Source organism: Mirounga angustirostris, unplaced genomic scaffold (genome assembly GCF_029215605.1).
Source record: "Mirounga angustirostris isolate CCGP_5_RB_7025 unplaced genomic scaffold, mMirAng1.0.hap1 SCAF_3, whole genome shotgun sequence".
Classification (NCBI taxonomy): Eukaryota; Metazoa; Chordata; class Mammalia; order Carnivora; family Phocidae; genus Mirounga; species Mirounga angustirostris.
Window position 1 is genome coordinate 167,963,283 of NW_026991711.1, and position 15,194 is coordinate 167,978,476.

General features: G+C 38.9%; 1 protein-coding gene across 9 annotated transcripts in view; it reads left to right on the forward strand.

The window, feature by feature from the left end:
- Positions 1-15,194, forward strand: part of PIKFYVE (phosphoinositide kinase, FYVE-type zinc finger containing) — a 75,965-nt gene that overhangs the window by 42,785 nt on the left and 17,986 nt on the right. For 8 of the 9 annotated variants that reach the window (XM_064586989.1, XM_064586987.1, XM_064586992.1 and 5 more), the window contains 11 exons: positions 230-1,389; positions 3,096-3,196; positions 4,544-4,615; positions 5,278-5,449; positions 7,608-7,786; positions 9,391-9,504; positions 9,882-9,990; positions 10,094-10,248; positions 11,146-11,236; positions 13,880-13,940; positions 14,799-14,936. In XM_064586989.1, the coding sequence (XP_064443059.1) occupies positions 230-1,389; positions 3,096-3,196; positions 4,544-4,615; positions 5,278-5,449; positions 7,608-7,786; positions 9,391-9,504; positions 9,882-9,990; positions 10,094-10,248; positions 11,146-11,236; positions 13,880-13,940; positions 14,799-14,936 (2,352 nt within the window). The remainder of the gene's footprint in view (positions 1-229; positions 1,390-3,095; positions 3,197-4,543; positions 4,616-5,277; positions 5,450-7,607; positions 7,787-9,390; positions 9,505-9,881; positions 9,991-10,093; positions 10,249-11,145; positions 11,237-13,879; positions 13,941-14,798; positions 14,937-15,194) is intronic. The other variant, XR_010410283.1, reaches the window with a different exon arrangement.

Here is a 15,194-nt window from a genome sequence, read left to right on the forward strand (position 1 = left end):
TGAGTAAACTCATTAGTACTACAGTGTTTACTTTGTCCTACTAATATTTAATATCTGTTAATAATATCTGGTTATAATACTAGTATCTGTGAGCAGTGGTTAGATGAGGATTGGCAACTGTGGTCTTAACGGTTTTCCTCCTGTAGAGGTTAAGATAATGAATGAATTCTGTTTGGTCTTACGGATTGCCACCTAAGTCTTTTTAAACTTTCTTTATGTTTATTTGTAGAGCAAACCAAAACACTGATGTTTTTTGAAGGCTGTCCACAGCACCTGGGTTGCACAATCAAGCTTAGAGGAGGCTCTGATTATGAGCTGGCTCGAGTTAAGGAAATCCTAATCTTTATGATCTGTGTAGCTTATCATTCTCAACTAGAAATCTCCTTCCTCATGGATGAATTTGCTATGCCTCCTACGTTAACCCAGAATCCTTCCTTCCATTCTCTGATTGAAGGACGGGAGGATGAAGGGACTGCCCAGGAGCCATTCGGCGGAAGTCCCCTCCCCCGGGAGCCTGACTTCCCTCCAGAGCTTCTGCCCTCCGATGATGGCAGTTTGCTAGAATCAAGGATTGTGTTTGAGAAGGGTGACCAGGAAAATAAAAGCGCCACACAGGATGTTGCCGCTTTGAAGCATCAAGAGTATGTCACAACAGCTTGCGCGGCAGCTATCCCCTGTGCTCTCTTTCCATCGGTCCCAGAGTCGTTGTTGCCGCTCCATGTGGACGACCCACAGGATGCCGTGGGCATTGAGCCGCCAGAGCCCTTGCAGCACGCGGATGAGCTACAGGATCCCAAAAGCCAGATGAGAGCCTTTAGAGACCCTTTACAAGACGACACTGGATTGTATGTTACGGAGGAGGTTACCTCTTCAGAAGATAAACGAAAGACCTATTCTTTGGCCTTTAAACAGGAATTGAAAGACGTGATCCTCTGTATCTCCCCAGTAATCACATTCCGGGAGCCCTTCCTTCTGACTGAAAAGGGGATGAGATGCTCTACCCGAGATTATTTTGCAGAGCAGGTTTATTGGTCTCCTCTCCTCAATAAAGAGTTCAAAGAAATGGAGAGCAGACGGAAGAAGCAGCTGCTTAGGGATCTCTCCGGCCTTCAGGGCATGAATGGAAGCATTCAGGCCAAGTCTATTCAAGTCTTGCCTTCCCACGAGCTAGTGAGCACTAGAATTGCTGAGCATCTTGGGGATAGCCAGAGCTTGGGTAGAATGCTGGCTGATTATCGGGCCAGAGGAGGAAGAATTCAGCAGAAAAATGCAGACCCGTTTGCTTATTCAAAGGAAGCACCTGGTATGGCAAGCGGCAGATCAGGAAGCAAAATTGAGGGTGACGAAGAGAAAGGGTTGATTCTGAATGACACGCTGTGGTCAACAAAGGTGAGGCCGCTTTGGGTACACGTTTAGAACGTGTTGAAAAACTGTGCTGTGCATGTTTAAAAAAAAAACACACCACACAACTATGACAGATTGCAGATTTAGTAAATATTTCTTCCTATACCCCTTTTTTTTTTTTTTTGGCCTTGAGTCTGTTGGCTTATGTATTGCTTTAAGTATGAAGTAGGAGTATCAAGTAATGAAACTGGGCTTTGAACTTTTCACGCTGAGCTGACAGTCAAGTATAGGAAGAGCCTGCGGTAGGGGGAAGGGTGGAGCTAAGTAAAGTTGTGGCAGGCTGACCTGGGTGTGGTGTGATGGGTCCTTGGTCCTTTGTGAGAGGGAGCGAGAGGGAAGGTTCCTGGAGAAAATGGATGTGTTTTTAGAAAATGTCAGACGTATTTATTTAGCATAAAACACTTCGTGTTATTTAACGGTGATCATGCCCTTACTCTTTTTAAGCAGAAATTGAGGGGAAATTAAGGAAGATTTGCTCGTGGACACATTAGTAATAGTGTTAGTAATAAAACTAATGAAAAAATCCATCTAAATGAGGATATGAAATTGTTTAATAGAACAAATAAAAAGTTGCCTAATATCACCGGGAGGTGGGGAAGTGCTAAATAATAGCTACTTATTGGTGTGACACTCTTTTCTGTGTGGTACACTAGTGTTTGTGAGATTGGCAAAAAAGGAAAGTGACAGGAGCCATGGTTAATGTGGTGTGGAAAAATACCTATAATAAATATTACGTAGATTTGTGTTCATATACATTTATGCAAATTTATAGAAAGTGATAGGGAGATCCTAAGAGTTCCCATGTGCGTGTATATACCTATGGTCCAGGATTCCAATCTTTTATAACCTATTCTGCCAAAATAAGTAAGCATTTTATATAGGAATGCTTACATTTTGTAGGAATATATGCACAAGGATATTTGCTGAAGCCTTGTTTCTAGTTGTTTGCGGTAAAAAGGATGACTTGGATCTCATTGAATAATCCAGATAGAGCCCATGATATATTTTCAAGTGTTAAAAAGCAAGTAGTGTTGTATGAGGCATCCTCTCATTTTTATAAAAATAAAATCACCTGTGTATTCTTATGTGGGTGTTTTTGTGTATAAATGCGTGTGAACTTGCAAAAAGAATGCATGGTTTTTAACCACAGGGTCAAAGTTCTTGCTCTGGGAGGTGGGATGGCATCAAAGGAGGAGAGGCTTTATGTATTTCTTGAACTTCTTTATGTACCTCTGTACTGTTTTTCAAGAGAGCAGATGTTGCCTTCGTAATGATCAAGAACAGGTATAAAGTACAAGTAAATAAATACCTGAGACTTTAGATTTCTCAGATCGATGTTATATCCAGCCATCAGTTCAGACTGTTTCATATGGCTGTAGGTCATTAGCTATTTACTTCCAAAATAATTTAATGCAGTTTTATAAGTAATAAGGAGTATCTAGGAAGACAAGCTATGTAGACATCTGTTGGTATTTTTAAGTTAACTTAAACTTTTGGGATTGTTTTGTCTCAAAAATGAATGGCTCCTCTTCCTTATGTTAGTTTCTGGCAGTTTTCAGTCTTCTCTGGAACCCTTACGGTGATGATGGGAGGCCTCACAAATCACGGGGGATGGGCTGGCTATTGGAAGCACGCATTGGGGTTGGAGTGTGCTCTGGCTTCTGGGTGCTCATCGTCTCCTTCTCCTTTAGGTGGACTGTCTGAACCCTGTGAACCACCAGAGACTGTGTGTGCTCTTCAGCAGCTCTTCAGCCCAGTCCAGCAACGCCCCCAGTGCCTGCGTCAGCCCTTGGTAGGATTCTTCCTCTTGCACTGCTGCACTGTGTTTAACAACAGAACCCCAGCAACTTTAAAAAAAGAATGTAGCCATTAGGGTCTGTGTTTAGGTAAATGGCATGCTGCTGGTCTATATGAATTGATAGAACTTCTAAACTTGTGAACTAAATATGTAATTCGTATTTGTTCGTGGGTAAGAAGTAAATGATATGAAGGTAAGAGTAAGAGTGAAAAGGATGTGAGGGATGGAAGACAAATTCGTACTTATAAAAGTGAGAAAGTTGATACATAAAAGCTGGTTTGGTTTTTTTTTGAAGATTTTTTATTTTTAAGTAATCTCACTACCCAACATGGGGCTCGAACTTACAACCCCGGAGATCAGGAGTTGCATGCTCCACCGACTGAGCCAGCCAGGCGCCCCCATAAAAGCTAGTTTTAAGCATTTGGATGATAATGTACAATTTAGGCAGGTTTTCCATAAGGCATCATTTTCATAAAAGCAGTGAGTCTTTGGCCTTATTAACGGGTTTTATCCTAAAACTTAATTCTAAGTAGAATGATAGAAAAACATTTTATAATGTTATAAGTTATTTGTTTAGAATGATATAATAGTCACAAAAGACTGCTTATTACATAGTTTATCTTTCGTTTTAAGAGTATCGTGTACTTTAATTTTAAAAGCTTGTTTTTGGAGCACTGTTTCCGTAACAAAATGTGTTCTGTATTTTAATTTTGGACTCCAGAAACACTTTATTTCTACCAGTGAGATCAGGGATCTTCTAGAGTCCATGTAGCTCTAGCAGACTGACTTGGGGCTGGGGAACCCATGGAAGTTTTCTGTGGGAGTTTATGGACTCCTTAGGTCAAGGCTTGAATAATTTAACAGTGCTATAGCCGAATTCTCTTATTTGTGGGCATTCCTAAGTCAGGCGTAACATCAGGAATTGGCTCTCCTGGAACGATATGAGCTGCTGTTCTCCATGCTCAGTAAAGGTGTGGACCAGAGAACAGGAGACAGGGGTTCTATTTTATGGTGATAGGACATAAAGGCTTTGTAAAGGAAACTTTCACCTCTTCCTAGCTCACATCCATTTTACTCATTTATTATTATTGTTTATGCATCCTGATGTAGTTTGATAAGATACTAATGGACTGGGAGTGGATAAGGAGCTATAGTGTGGCTAGTCCAAACCTGTTTTATCTGATGAGGTTAACTCTGTTCTATAAGAACAACAGAATATTACATACTTTAGTACTACATTATAGGCATGTCTAGCAGGTAGTCAGTTTGTAGTCTCATGAAGTGTCTTGGCTGTGTGGTAATTCTTATGACATGTTCCTAAGAAATGTTGTCTTCTTTTAGGATTGTAACAATGGAATTTTATGGAAAGAATGATCTTACCTTAGGAATATTTTTAGAGAGATACTGTTTCAGGTAAGAACAAATTTTCTCCTTATGTCCCATGTATGCTTTTCTGATGCCCAGAATTTTAACCTAAAACATAAGCATGAGTTGGAGTTATTATGTGGCCTTCTCTATAATACCACATGTCAGAGCATACCATACAAAGAAGTAATTGATTTCATATTCAACCCCAGGTTGTCTTATCTAGTTCATTCCTCAGATCTTTGAGTGTCTAAATACGTTGTGATCCCTAAGACTTTTTTTAAGGATGTCTGTCTTTAGTGATTAAAATGAGAGGCTGGAGAAGCAGAGATCAGCTAGACCTTGGTTTAAGTCTTAGTGCTATCACCTGCCATTTACATGACAAAGTGCAAGTAATTTTTACCAGCCCCCTATACAGGAATAACAAGCTCCAGAAGTATCATGGACTTCCATAGGTAAAATGAATTGATGTTTTCAAAATGCTAAGCAAATAGAAGGTGCTTAAGAAACTGTCACAGCTGTAGCGGAAGACAGGATGCTCAGCTATAGGCTCCAAGTAATGCGAGTGGTACCCAGCACTGATCGTCCACCGGTCATCATTGCTCTAGAGAGGATCCTGCACTTTCTGGACAGTGGTTCTGATTAGCGAGTATTCATTCTACACTGTTTCCAGTTTTATGGTTAATGTGAGGACTTTCTTTTTGTCAAAGGCCTTCTTATCAGTGTCCTAGCATGTTCTGTGATACCCCCATGGTGCATCATATTCGGCGCTTTGTCCATGGCCAAGGCTGTGTGCAGATAATCCTGAAGGAGTTGGATTCTCCAGTGCCTGGATATCAACATACAATTCTTACCTATTCCTGGTGCAGAATCTGCAAACAGGTAAATGTGCCCTGTTACTATAATATTTCATACATCATTTATTTCTTTATTTGTGAAGTTCTTTTTGAAGGGGGTGGTCTATGTTATTTTGGATTTATTCGTCATTGGGCTCTTATTTTACCTTCCAGGGCTGGGTATTGCATTTGGTGTTTGTTTCTTGAAGTTTCCATTTTAGAATTTATCAGTCATTAGGTAAAATATCGATACCTTGTTCAGTAAAATTACGGAGATTATATCTTGAAAATTATGTTTATTTATTCAGCAAACACTTATTTAGCACCATCTATATGCCAGGGACTGTGTGAGGGCCTGGGCATGGCTCCTGTCCTTTAGTGGGGGAGACAGACTTGTAGTGTAGCACAATAATGATAGTATGCTAGGATGTTTCTGTCTGTTTGAGCCTATATCAACACTATCTTAAGAGATCCAGCTGAGACCATGTTTAAATTGATCTCTTGAGAAAAAGACCTTGTGTTTTATTTCTTGTGTGTGCTTTTCTTTTTTCACTCTGGAGAAAGTACTTGGTTGACAATATTATGCTTTTAATATTTACTTCTTATCCAGGTTCTTTACAGTGAACATATGCCAAGTTTAATAACTTCATATGCTTATTTTGGAGTGTGCTTTTGGAAGGCAAGTATGAGAATGACAGATAAAATAATAGTGTGACCTATATATCAATGTCCGTGGTTGAGGAAGGCAAAATCAAGGTCTTTTCTGCAGTAGCAGAACATTACATTTCTTGTAATTATCTGTCTTTTTATACTTGTTCTTATAGGCCTTTTGTTCCTTTTAGACAGCGAGTAATATTTTGTTGTGGAATATGTGAACTTCTGTAGATCGAGCAGTGAATTAAATAAATAAATTAGATTTGTATATCTTACATGCCTTGGTGTATGTGCTTTATTTTAAAACAAAAACTTTTGCCTTTGGGGTTATGTTAGAAAGGAAAAGGCAAACGGTTTTTGTTACACAAAAATGAAAGACTTCCTTGTGTCAAAAAAGTTATAACATGACCAAGTAGTAATATACTTAGTATTAAATTTCTATAAGGCATGATAATAGAAAAAGGGCAAAAGGCATGACAAAAAGCAATTTAATAGAAATGACCAGTAGACATGTGCAAATAAATTTTGCTCAGTAGTCAGAGAAGTGTAAATAAAACCAGTGAAGTGCAGTTTTATTTTGTTTTGTTTTTAAGAAATTACATTTCAAAGATTTATAATTCCCAGATTGGTAAGAAAGTAGGGAAATTGGTATTCTCAGTTATTGTTGGAGATTGTGTAAACCAATACACCAGTTTTTTTGTTTTTTAGAGATTTTATTTATTTACTTGAGAGAGAGAATGCAAGCGGCGGGGTGGGGGGGTTGGGACAGAGGAAAAGGGAGAAGCACACTCCCTGCTGAGCAGGGAGCCTGATGTGGGGGGCTTGATCAGCTGAACCTAAGGCAGACACTGCAGACACTGAACCGAGCGACCCAGGCACTTCCCAGTACCCCAGTTTTGGAAGACAATGTGGCAAAAAGTATCAAAGACTGCATAAATGTTCATGCCGTTTGGCCTACTAATTCCTACTTTCCTTAATTTATTCCAAGGAAATAATTATGGATATTTGTGTGTGTGTGTACAAAAGAAAGTTCATCAGAGTATCATCAGAATAGAGAATAAAGAAAAACTTGTCATATCTTAAATGCACATCAGTAGGAATTGGCTAGATATGTCCATATAATGGGATACTCTATGGCTATTAAAAATCAAGTTGTAGAAGAGTATTTTATGTGGGAAAATACTTGTGATACATTGCTAAGTAAAAATAACACAAGACTATGAAACTAATTATAGGAAAGACTTTTTATGTACAAATATGCTGACTGGATACCTTCTGTGTGTTCATTTACATGTATATGTACATGTATGTGTACATATATATAACCATGCATACACATACATAGAAAGAAAGAAAATACACTAATACATACTGATAAAAAGATACTGCTCCCCCAGCCATCCCTAACCCTACCCACTTTTAAACACTTCTTTCTTTTTCCGCTTTGCTTCATTCAGAATATATTAGGTTTGTACTAGAAAATAAATTATTTTTTAAAAAAGAGACTCGCAGGATGTGATTACGTAACAAAAGGTTTATCTGAATTTCAGGTAACACCAGTTGTTGCTCTTTCCAACGAGTCCTGGTCCATGTCCTTTGCAAAGTACCTCGAACTCAGGTTTTACGGGCAGCAGTATACTCGCAGAGCCAATGCGGAGCCGTGCGGTCACTCCATCCACCATGATTATCACCAGTATTTCTCCTATAATCAGATGGTGGCCTCTTTCAGGTAAGAGGGCAGAGTGGTCTTACACACAGTCACATACTCCCTGGAAGGCTCTGAGACATTTCTTCCGTAACTAGATGGAATTAATTTGTGGTGTGTTGTTCCCCATGCCTCCCACTGCAGGTGCAGAGGGTCATGCTCTGTGCTAAGAGCTTTCAGTGTTGTCATTTTATTTAATCCTTAATTTAAGAAGTGGGTATTATTATTACGCTCACTTTCGAGCTTATAGGTCGCTGAGAGCTAGCAAGTGATAAAGTCATGATATGAACTAGTAGATCTGCTGCTCCAGGTGTTAATCTTAACCACTGTTTTCTGCATGTAAGCATTTATTAGGATTTTTGTTAAGACATCCACTAGCATAAGGTTAATTGGATATTCCAGGTAGAGCTAAAATCACGAGTTCACAGAGTGGGTACACCGTGGTATTACATGATTTGAGAAAGCCTTCAGGCTCTGCCCTCAAAATAGACCCAGAATCTGAGCACCTCTGACCGTCTCCGCCACTCCCGCTCTGGACTGAGCCTCTGTTGCCTTTCCCTAGAGGATCGCAGTGGCCTTAACCAGTCACCCTTGGGCTTGCCTCCTCAGTCTGAGCTCAGCACAGCGGTCACAGTGGTTCCATTAAACGAAAATCAGCTCAGGCCACGCCTCGGTTGCAGACTCTTCCATGGGTGTCTGTTTCCGTGAGCCGTTTATGGGCCTGTGAGCTCCTGCATGCTCTGGCTGCTCAGTACCTCTCTGTTCTCACCTCCTGCTCCTGTCCCCTCACTGCAGCCTCGGTTATATCAGGCAGGGTCCTGCCTGGGAGCCTTGTACTTGCTCTTCTCTCCCTGAACTGCCCGTCCCTCCCCAGCCCTCTGCTTGCTTTTCCTGACTCAGCACAGGTCTTTGTTTACATTTCCCGGCCCTGACACCTCACCCCTAGCACTCCCTACTGCCCTTGCTTTCTTTAGTTTTCTCTGGAGCACTTACCATCCGATACAATGTATATTTTAGCTATTTGTTTTGTTTATTGCCTGAGTCTCATTTCTGAATCACCAGGGCAGTAATTTTAGCCTTGTTTAGTGCTGTTTCCTCAGCACCTAAAACAACATCTGACACAACATAGGCCCTCAGGAAATATTGATAATTAGAGCTTATTTCCTTTTGGAAGCAAGAGCTTTAAACACGAATCTGCCGCCCACATGGGTGATTAGCATTTATTAGACAACATAAACTCGTGGGTACAAAGGCTCATAAGGGACTCACGAGGAGTAAAGATTCGTGAGGAATCCTCAGGAGCTGGGAAGGTACTTCTAAGTGAACTGTAGGAAGGGGTTCCTCGCCTTCATAAAGGTTTATATCCTAGTCGTTGTGCTTTATATGCAGCCTTAGGGGATACATGATGATGTCACAGTACAGTGAAGAAACATACAGGACAAAACCCTTTCAGAATTGGGGAAGATACTTATAATGGTTGAAAGTCGTCTTCAATATTTTTATAATTGTTTTAAAATGCTGTTTTGTAGAAACTTTGTCTTGTACCTCATAGGATTTATGTTTACCGCTACTCAAGATATTAAAATATTTTTTACTTTTCTACTATTACTTGTATTTTTTTCTCTCAGTTATTCTCCCATTCGGCTTCTTGAAGTATGTGTTCCATTCCCCAAAATATTCATTAAACGTCAGGCCCCGTTAAAAGTGTCCCTTCTTCAGGATCTAAAGGACTTCTTTCAAAAGTAAGTTTTAGTTTCTTTGATCATCTGTTTTTGTGTACATAGACATGTGTCTATAATGTACACATATTTTAAAATATGAGGTTTGTTCATTTAGCTTTCTTTGAAAACATAACTATTTTTCTAAATATATGTTACATATGCCTGATGTAAAAAAAATGTAGACTGTATAAAAGTATAAAAAAGAAATCAAACCCTCTTAGACATAACAGCTGTTAAAATTTTGATGTACATCCTTTTAGGTCTTTTTTATGTTGCAAACTTGTGTATGATTCTTAATTCAATAAAATAGAGTTTTGTATGTGTCATTTTTCTATTTATGTGAGATTAGAAAATTTAATTCCAACTTTTTTAAGGTGTTTAATGTTTGTTTTTATTAGAGTTTCACAGGTATATCTTGCTGTTGATGAAAGACTTGCGTCTTTGAAAACGGATACATTTAGCAAAACAAGAGAGGAAAAAATGGAAGATATCTTTGCACAAAAAGAGGTCATTCATTTCTTTGACAGAAGCTCAGAAGTTAACTGTTAACTTATCAGAAGTTTCTTTTGGTGTGTGTCTCAGACGGCTGGAATTGTTTTTTTCCCTGTAGATGGAAGAAGGCGAGTTCAAGAACTGGATCGAGAAGATGCAAGCAAGGCTCATGTCTTCCTCAGTAGACACCCCTCAGCAACTGCAGTCCATCTTCGAGTCCCTCATTGCCAAGAAGCAAAGTCTGTGCGAAGTGCTACAAGCTTGGAATAACAGGTGTGCTTTGCAGCCTGGTGTTTCTTGAATGTTTTTGCAAAATTTGCTCTGCCATGATGTTTTTAATTTAAAGGACTTTATTAATTATGTTATTACATTTAGTTCTCAAATTGTAGAAGTTTTTATTTTCCTGCCGCCAGGAAATGATCCTTTCCTGGATCATTTAAAACATATATGCTCATCTTCAGGTAGTTTGTAAAGAAAAAAACCAGATGAGGGCAGCTCTCAATGCTGTGTGTGTGCTTATCGAATATAATACACCTGAATTAGTATTCCATGGAGTGATTATTGGTTTTTAGGTCAGGACTTTCAAATATATTACTATGTGTGTCTTAGACCTTTATGTAAATTTTTATTGGGGGAAATACTTCCCTTTGATGCTTATTTAAAAGTTCAGTTATATTATTATAGCATTATTTGTGGAGCATCAGCATTATGCTAGGCAGTGAGTAAGGCACCAGATGGACATTCAGGCTTTTATTTGGTCTTATGAATCCTACAGTGTATATACTCTTTCCATTTCACAGAAGCTCTAAGAGTAAGGCATTTCCCCAAGCTGTATAGTTATTAATTGTCAGAGCCGGGTTTTGAGCTCAGGTCTGTTGGTCTCTAAAGCTCCTATTTTTTTTTGTTGTTGTTGTTTGTTTGTTTTTGTTACATTATGCTGTCTCTTACAGTAACTTACTATTTTATAACTACAGTCATATCACACACAGCTCTTGATTAGTTGGTTAGAAATAAGACAGAAACTTATGTATAATTTTAATATCTATTGCAATCGGAATAGGAAAATCTAATTATTGTGGCTTCACAATTGTAAAGAGAAAATTTGTAAGTGTTATTCAGGATATTAGAAACAAACTATATTCTCTCCCCTCCCCAACCCTTTTATTATAGATTGCAGGACCTTTTCCAACAGGAAAAGGGTAGAAAGCGACCTTCAGTTCCTCCAAGTCCTGGAAGACTGAGACAGGGAGAAGAAAGCAAGGTAAAGAAATGTGATCTCATCTTTGGTCTTTCACTGATATAAGTATTACAGTTAATTTCATTTAAGACACTTAAAAATAGTAACTTAGTACGTGGATTTAATAATATTAGAGTCTTTCATTTTGCAGTTGTGAGGTTTCAAAGAGACATCGCCTGGGTTAATTTTTTATCTTGCTTGAAATAAAATTGTTCGTTCATTTCAAACATTTATCAAAAGCCACCGTCTGTAGGCATCACTGGAGATAGCATCATGGAAAGGAGAAGTTGGGGATGCTCTGAGTATATAATAGAGTCCTAATTTATTTTACTATGTAGTTTTGTGTGTTCTTTATTTCTGTGCTTAAGTGAGAAGTTTTTCTTAAGGGACCTATCTATACTGGGTTAGTTCTGCACATTGATTTAATTGACTTTTCCTAACTGTATTTGTTTTTGTCTTATCGCATAACAAATTACCACAGACTTTGTGACCTAACACACATGTTTATCCTTTTACATGGTCCAGGAGTCTGACACAGTATGGCTGGAATCTCTGCTCAGTCTCACATAGCTTAAGTCAAGATTTCGGCCAGGGCCGTTATCTTACTGCGGCTCAGGGTCATTTTCTAAGCTCATCCAGGTTGTTGGCAGAACTTAATTCCTACTGGTTATAGGACTGAGGTCCCATTTTTGTTGCCGACAGTTGACCAGAGCTCATTCTCAACTCCTAGAGGCTGCCTGCATTTCTTGTCATGAGCTCCCTTTCATCTTCAAAGCTTACAACAATGCATACTTCAGATTTCCTAATTCCTCCCCTCTGACCTCTAGACACAGGTTTGAAGGACTTGTGTGATTAGGTCACTACCTGGATAATCTCTCCCCATCTTAAAGTTAACCAATTTGGGACCTTAAATACATCTGCAGAATCCCTTCACAGCAGTATTTAGATTAGTGTTTAATTGAATAACTGGGGAAGGGGTGTGTGTATACCAGGGGGCAGGATCCTTGGGGGCCATCTTAGAAATCTTCCTGTTATATGAACCATATTTTCAGGTAATTATTAATGCCTGTATAAGGGTCTAATTTTTTTTTTTAAGATTGATTGATTTATTTTAGGGAGAGAGAGCGAGAGAGGGTGTGCAGGGGGCAGAGGGAGAGGGAGAGACAGTCCCAAGCAGACTCCTCACTGAGCGCGGACCCCGTTGCAGGGCTCGATCTCATGACCCTGAGATCACAACCTGAGCCGAAACCAAGAGTTGGACACTAAACCAACTGTGCAACCCAGGCACCCCATAAAGGCTTTTAATATACTGATATGATGGGGGACTTTGAAAGAATATTTTTTTTTGTACAAGTGTATAGTATCTGTAAAGAAGTGTTTTCATAGAATGATAAATTCAAGTGCCTTAGATCTTGATGCTTCTTTTTTTTCCCTCAGAAACAACTGTGTAGGAATCACTTTTCCTTAAAGTTTAGGTGAAAGTAAGAGTAAGGGTTACCGAAGATGATTTGTACATTAGTATTTGCCACGTAATCTAGGTCCATTAATGGCTAACACAGACTGTTAGTGGCTTTTCCGTTTGCCCACTAAGAAACTGCAGAGCTAGTGGTGTAAGACCTTTAATTGTAATATGTAGACACAGAATTAAAAATACAGAATCATTCAGTAGAAGATCATCTTTTTGAAGGTTTGAAAGTTGATTTGAAAATCTGTAGCACTGCCTGTCTTTTCATTCGGTAACTAGTTTTTGAGTACTTTTAGGTGCTATTCTAGGTTCAGGGCATATAGTTCTGAACAAAGGCCCTAGTGGAACATTTGTCTAATGCGGTAGAGACTGACAATAAACCAGTGAGCAATAAACTTTTAAAAAACAAATGGGAAAAAGACTGTGAAGAAAAAAGTAAGGGAAATGGAGAGTATTGCCAAGGGAGTGGATGGTGGTGGGTTATTTTATATAGGGTGGCCAGGGAGGTCTCTCTGCTATGGTGAGCAAATCTAAGAATGTTCTAAGTAGCCATCTAGAAATGACTTTGTAATCAAATTGTATACAGGGTTTATAGTGATTCTAAATATATCTTAACCTATGGATAATGGGACTTGAATAAGTCCAGTGGATAATAAGAGATTAATGGGTAATCATAAGTAGTTTTTAGATTCTTTAATGCTAGGGAGTGAGCTACTGTTTGGAGCACGATTCTCCAAGTGTAGTTCAAGGACCCCTGGGCGTTTAAGTCCCTTTCAACGGCTCTGCATGATTTCCCTTTTTCAGTTACATATTTATGTGAGGCTAGATTTTCTTTATACTTTTCAGTCATAATACTATAGCTCAACAGATTAAATGCAGAAGCCAGAGATGAACCTAGCTGTCTGCTAGACATGAAACTATTTGCAAAAATGTAAAACAAGGCCACTTGTACCATTTTTTTTTTTTTTGTAAATTGGTATTTTTTAATTTGAACATGTTACTTATGTTAACGTATAAGGGTTTATTATTTTTAAAATGAATTAATAAATGCATATTCTAAAACTTTCTCAGTTTTAATTTCTAATAAAGTAAAAATCAAGTTATAACCCACATAAAGGCTGAGTGTCTTAATAATTCTTAAGACAATTTTAAAAGTGTGATTTTAATGTTTCCTTGAGAATAAAGCATTTACTTCTCTGCAGATAAGTACAATGGATGCAGCTCCAAGAAATATTTCGCCAGGGCTCCAAAATGGAGAAAAAGGTTGGTCCTTGAGTCTGGTGATCACTTGCTATTGGATTTAAAGAAATTTCTTTGTCTGTAAGTTATGTCAGCGGCTAATTTTGAGAATTTTTTCTGATACAGTTCTAGACTTTTTTTCCCTTCTTGTAGAGTGTTGTAGCACTGTCAGTTTAAGATTTCATAAAGTGTATTGCAAGAAAATAAATCAGGATATAGAAATACATGATATATAGAGATGGTTGCTGTTAGGGGAAGAGAGAAAAAAAGGAAATTGAATGTTTGTTTTGCCTGTTCCCAAGTCAGCAGGTTTGACTGCAAAAACATTAGAAAGTTTAATTTACGTTTTTATGTTACTGACGTCTTTCCTAGACCTAAGCTGTCTTTCACAGTATTTCATTGAATGACTTGGTGCCACCCTGGAAAATCTGTAGGGAAATTTCCTTCGACTGTCTTTGTGGAATACGAGCTCAGCTCATAATTCTTGGCATTTTCTGTTGTAATTAAGTGAACTTTCCCCCTGGGGATGAGCATGTGATTTTTTCCCCAGTAGTGTCCTGATTTTATTCCCTATTAAACTGAATGGACTAGTGTTGAGGTAGCTCTTATGGCCTAAGGTAAAAGGATATTAGATAGGAATCAGACTTGGGTTACGGTCCCAGTGCTGTCGCTAGGACCTGACTGTGGCTAAGTCATATAACCTGTTTGGATATTTGTATCTATTTCTAAAGTATGTGCTAACATGGCCTAACTAACTTTTAGGAAGCTAAAATTCTTTGGTTTAGGAAGTAGGAATATGATTTGGCATCTTAAAAACATTCCTATTAGGTAGACATGGGCTCAGCGTTTTTAAATGATTCACTCAAGTTTGTTTTTCTTTAGAGGATCGCTTCCTAACAACCCTGTCCAGTCAGAGCTCCACCAGTTCTACCCATCTCCAGTTGCCTACTCCACCAGAGGTCATGCCTGAACAGCTGGGGGGAGGGCCCCCTGAACTCGACACAACCAGCAGCTCTGAAGGTGCACTTGAAGTCACTTTTACTGTGCTTGATCCAGAAAAGGAGAGCACTGCAAATGCTCTGATACAATGCTTTCTTAAATCTCAGAATTTGTAAATTTTATACTTGCTAGAAGTGCTATCGGGGCGTGTGGGTGGCTCAGTCCCTTAAGTGGCCGACTCTTGGTTTTGGCTCAGGTCATGAGGATCTCAGGTCCTGGGATTGAGCCCCGAGTCGGGCTCTACGCTCAGCCGGGAAGTCTGCTTGTGGATTCTCTCTC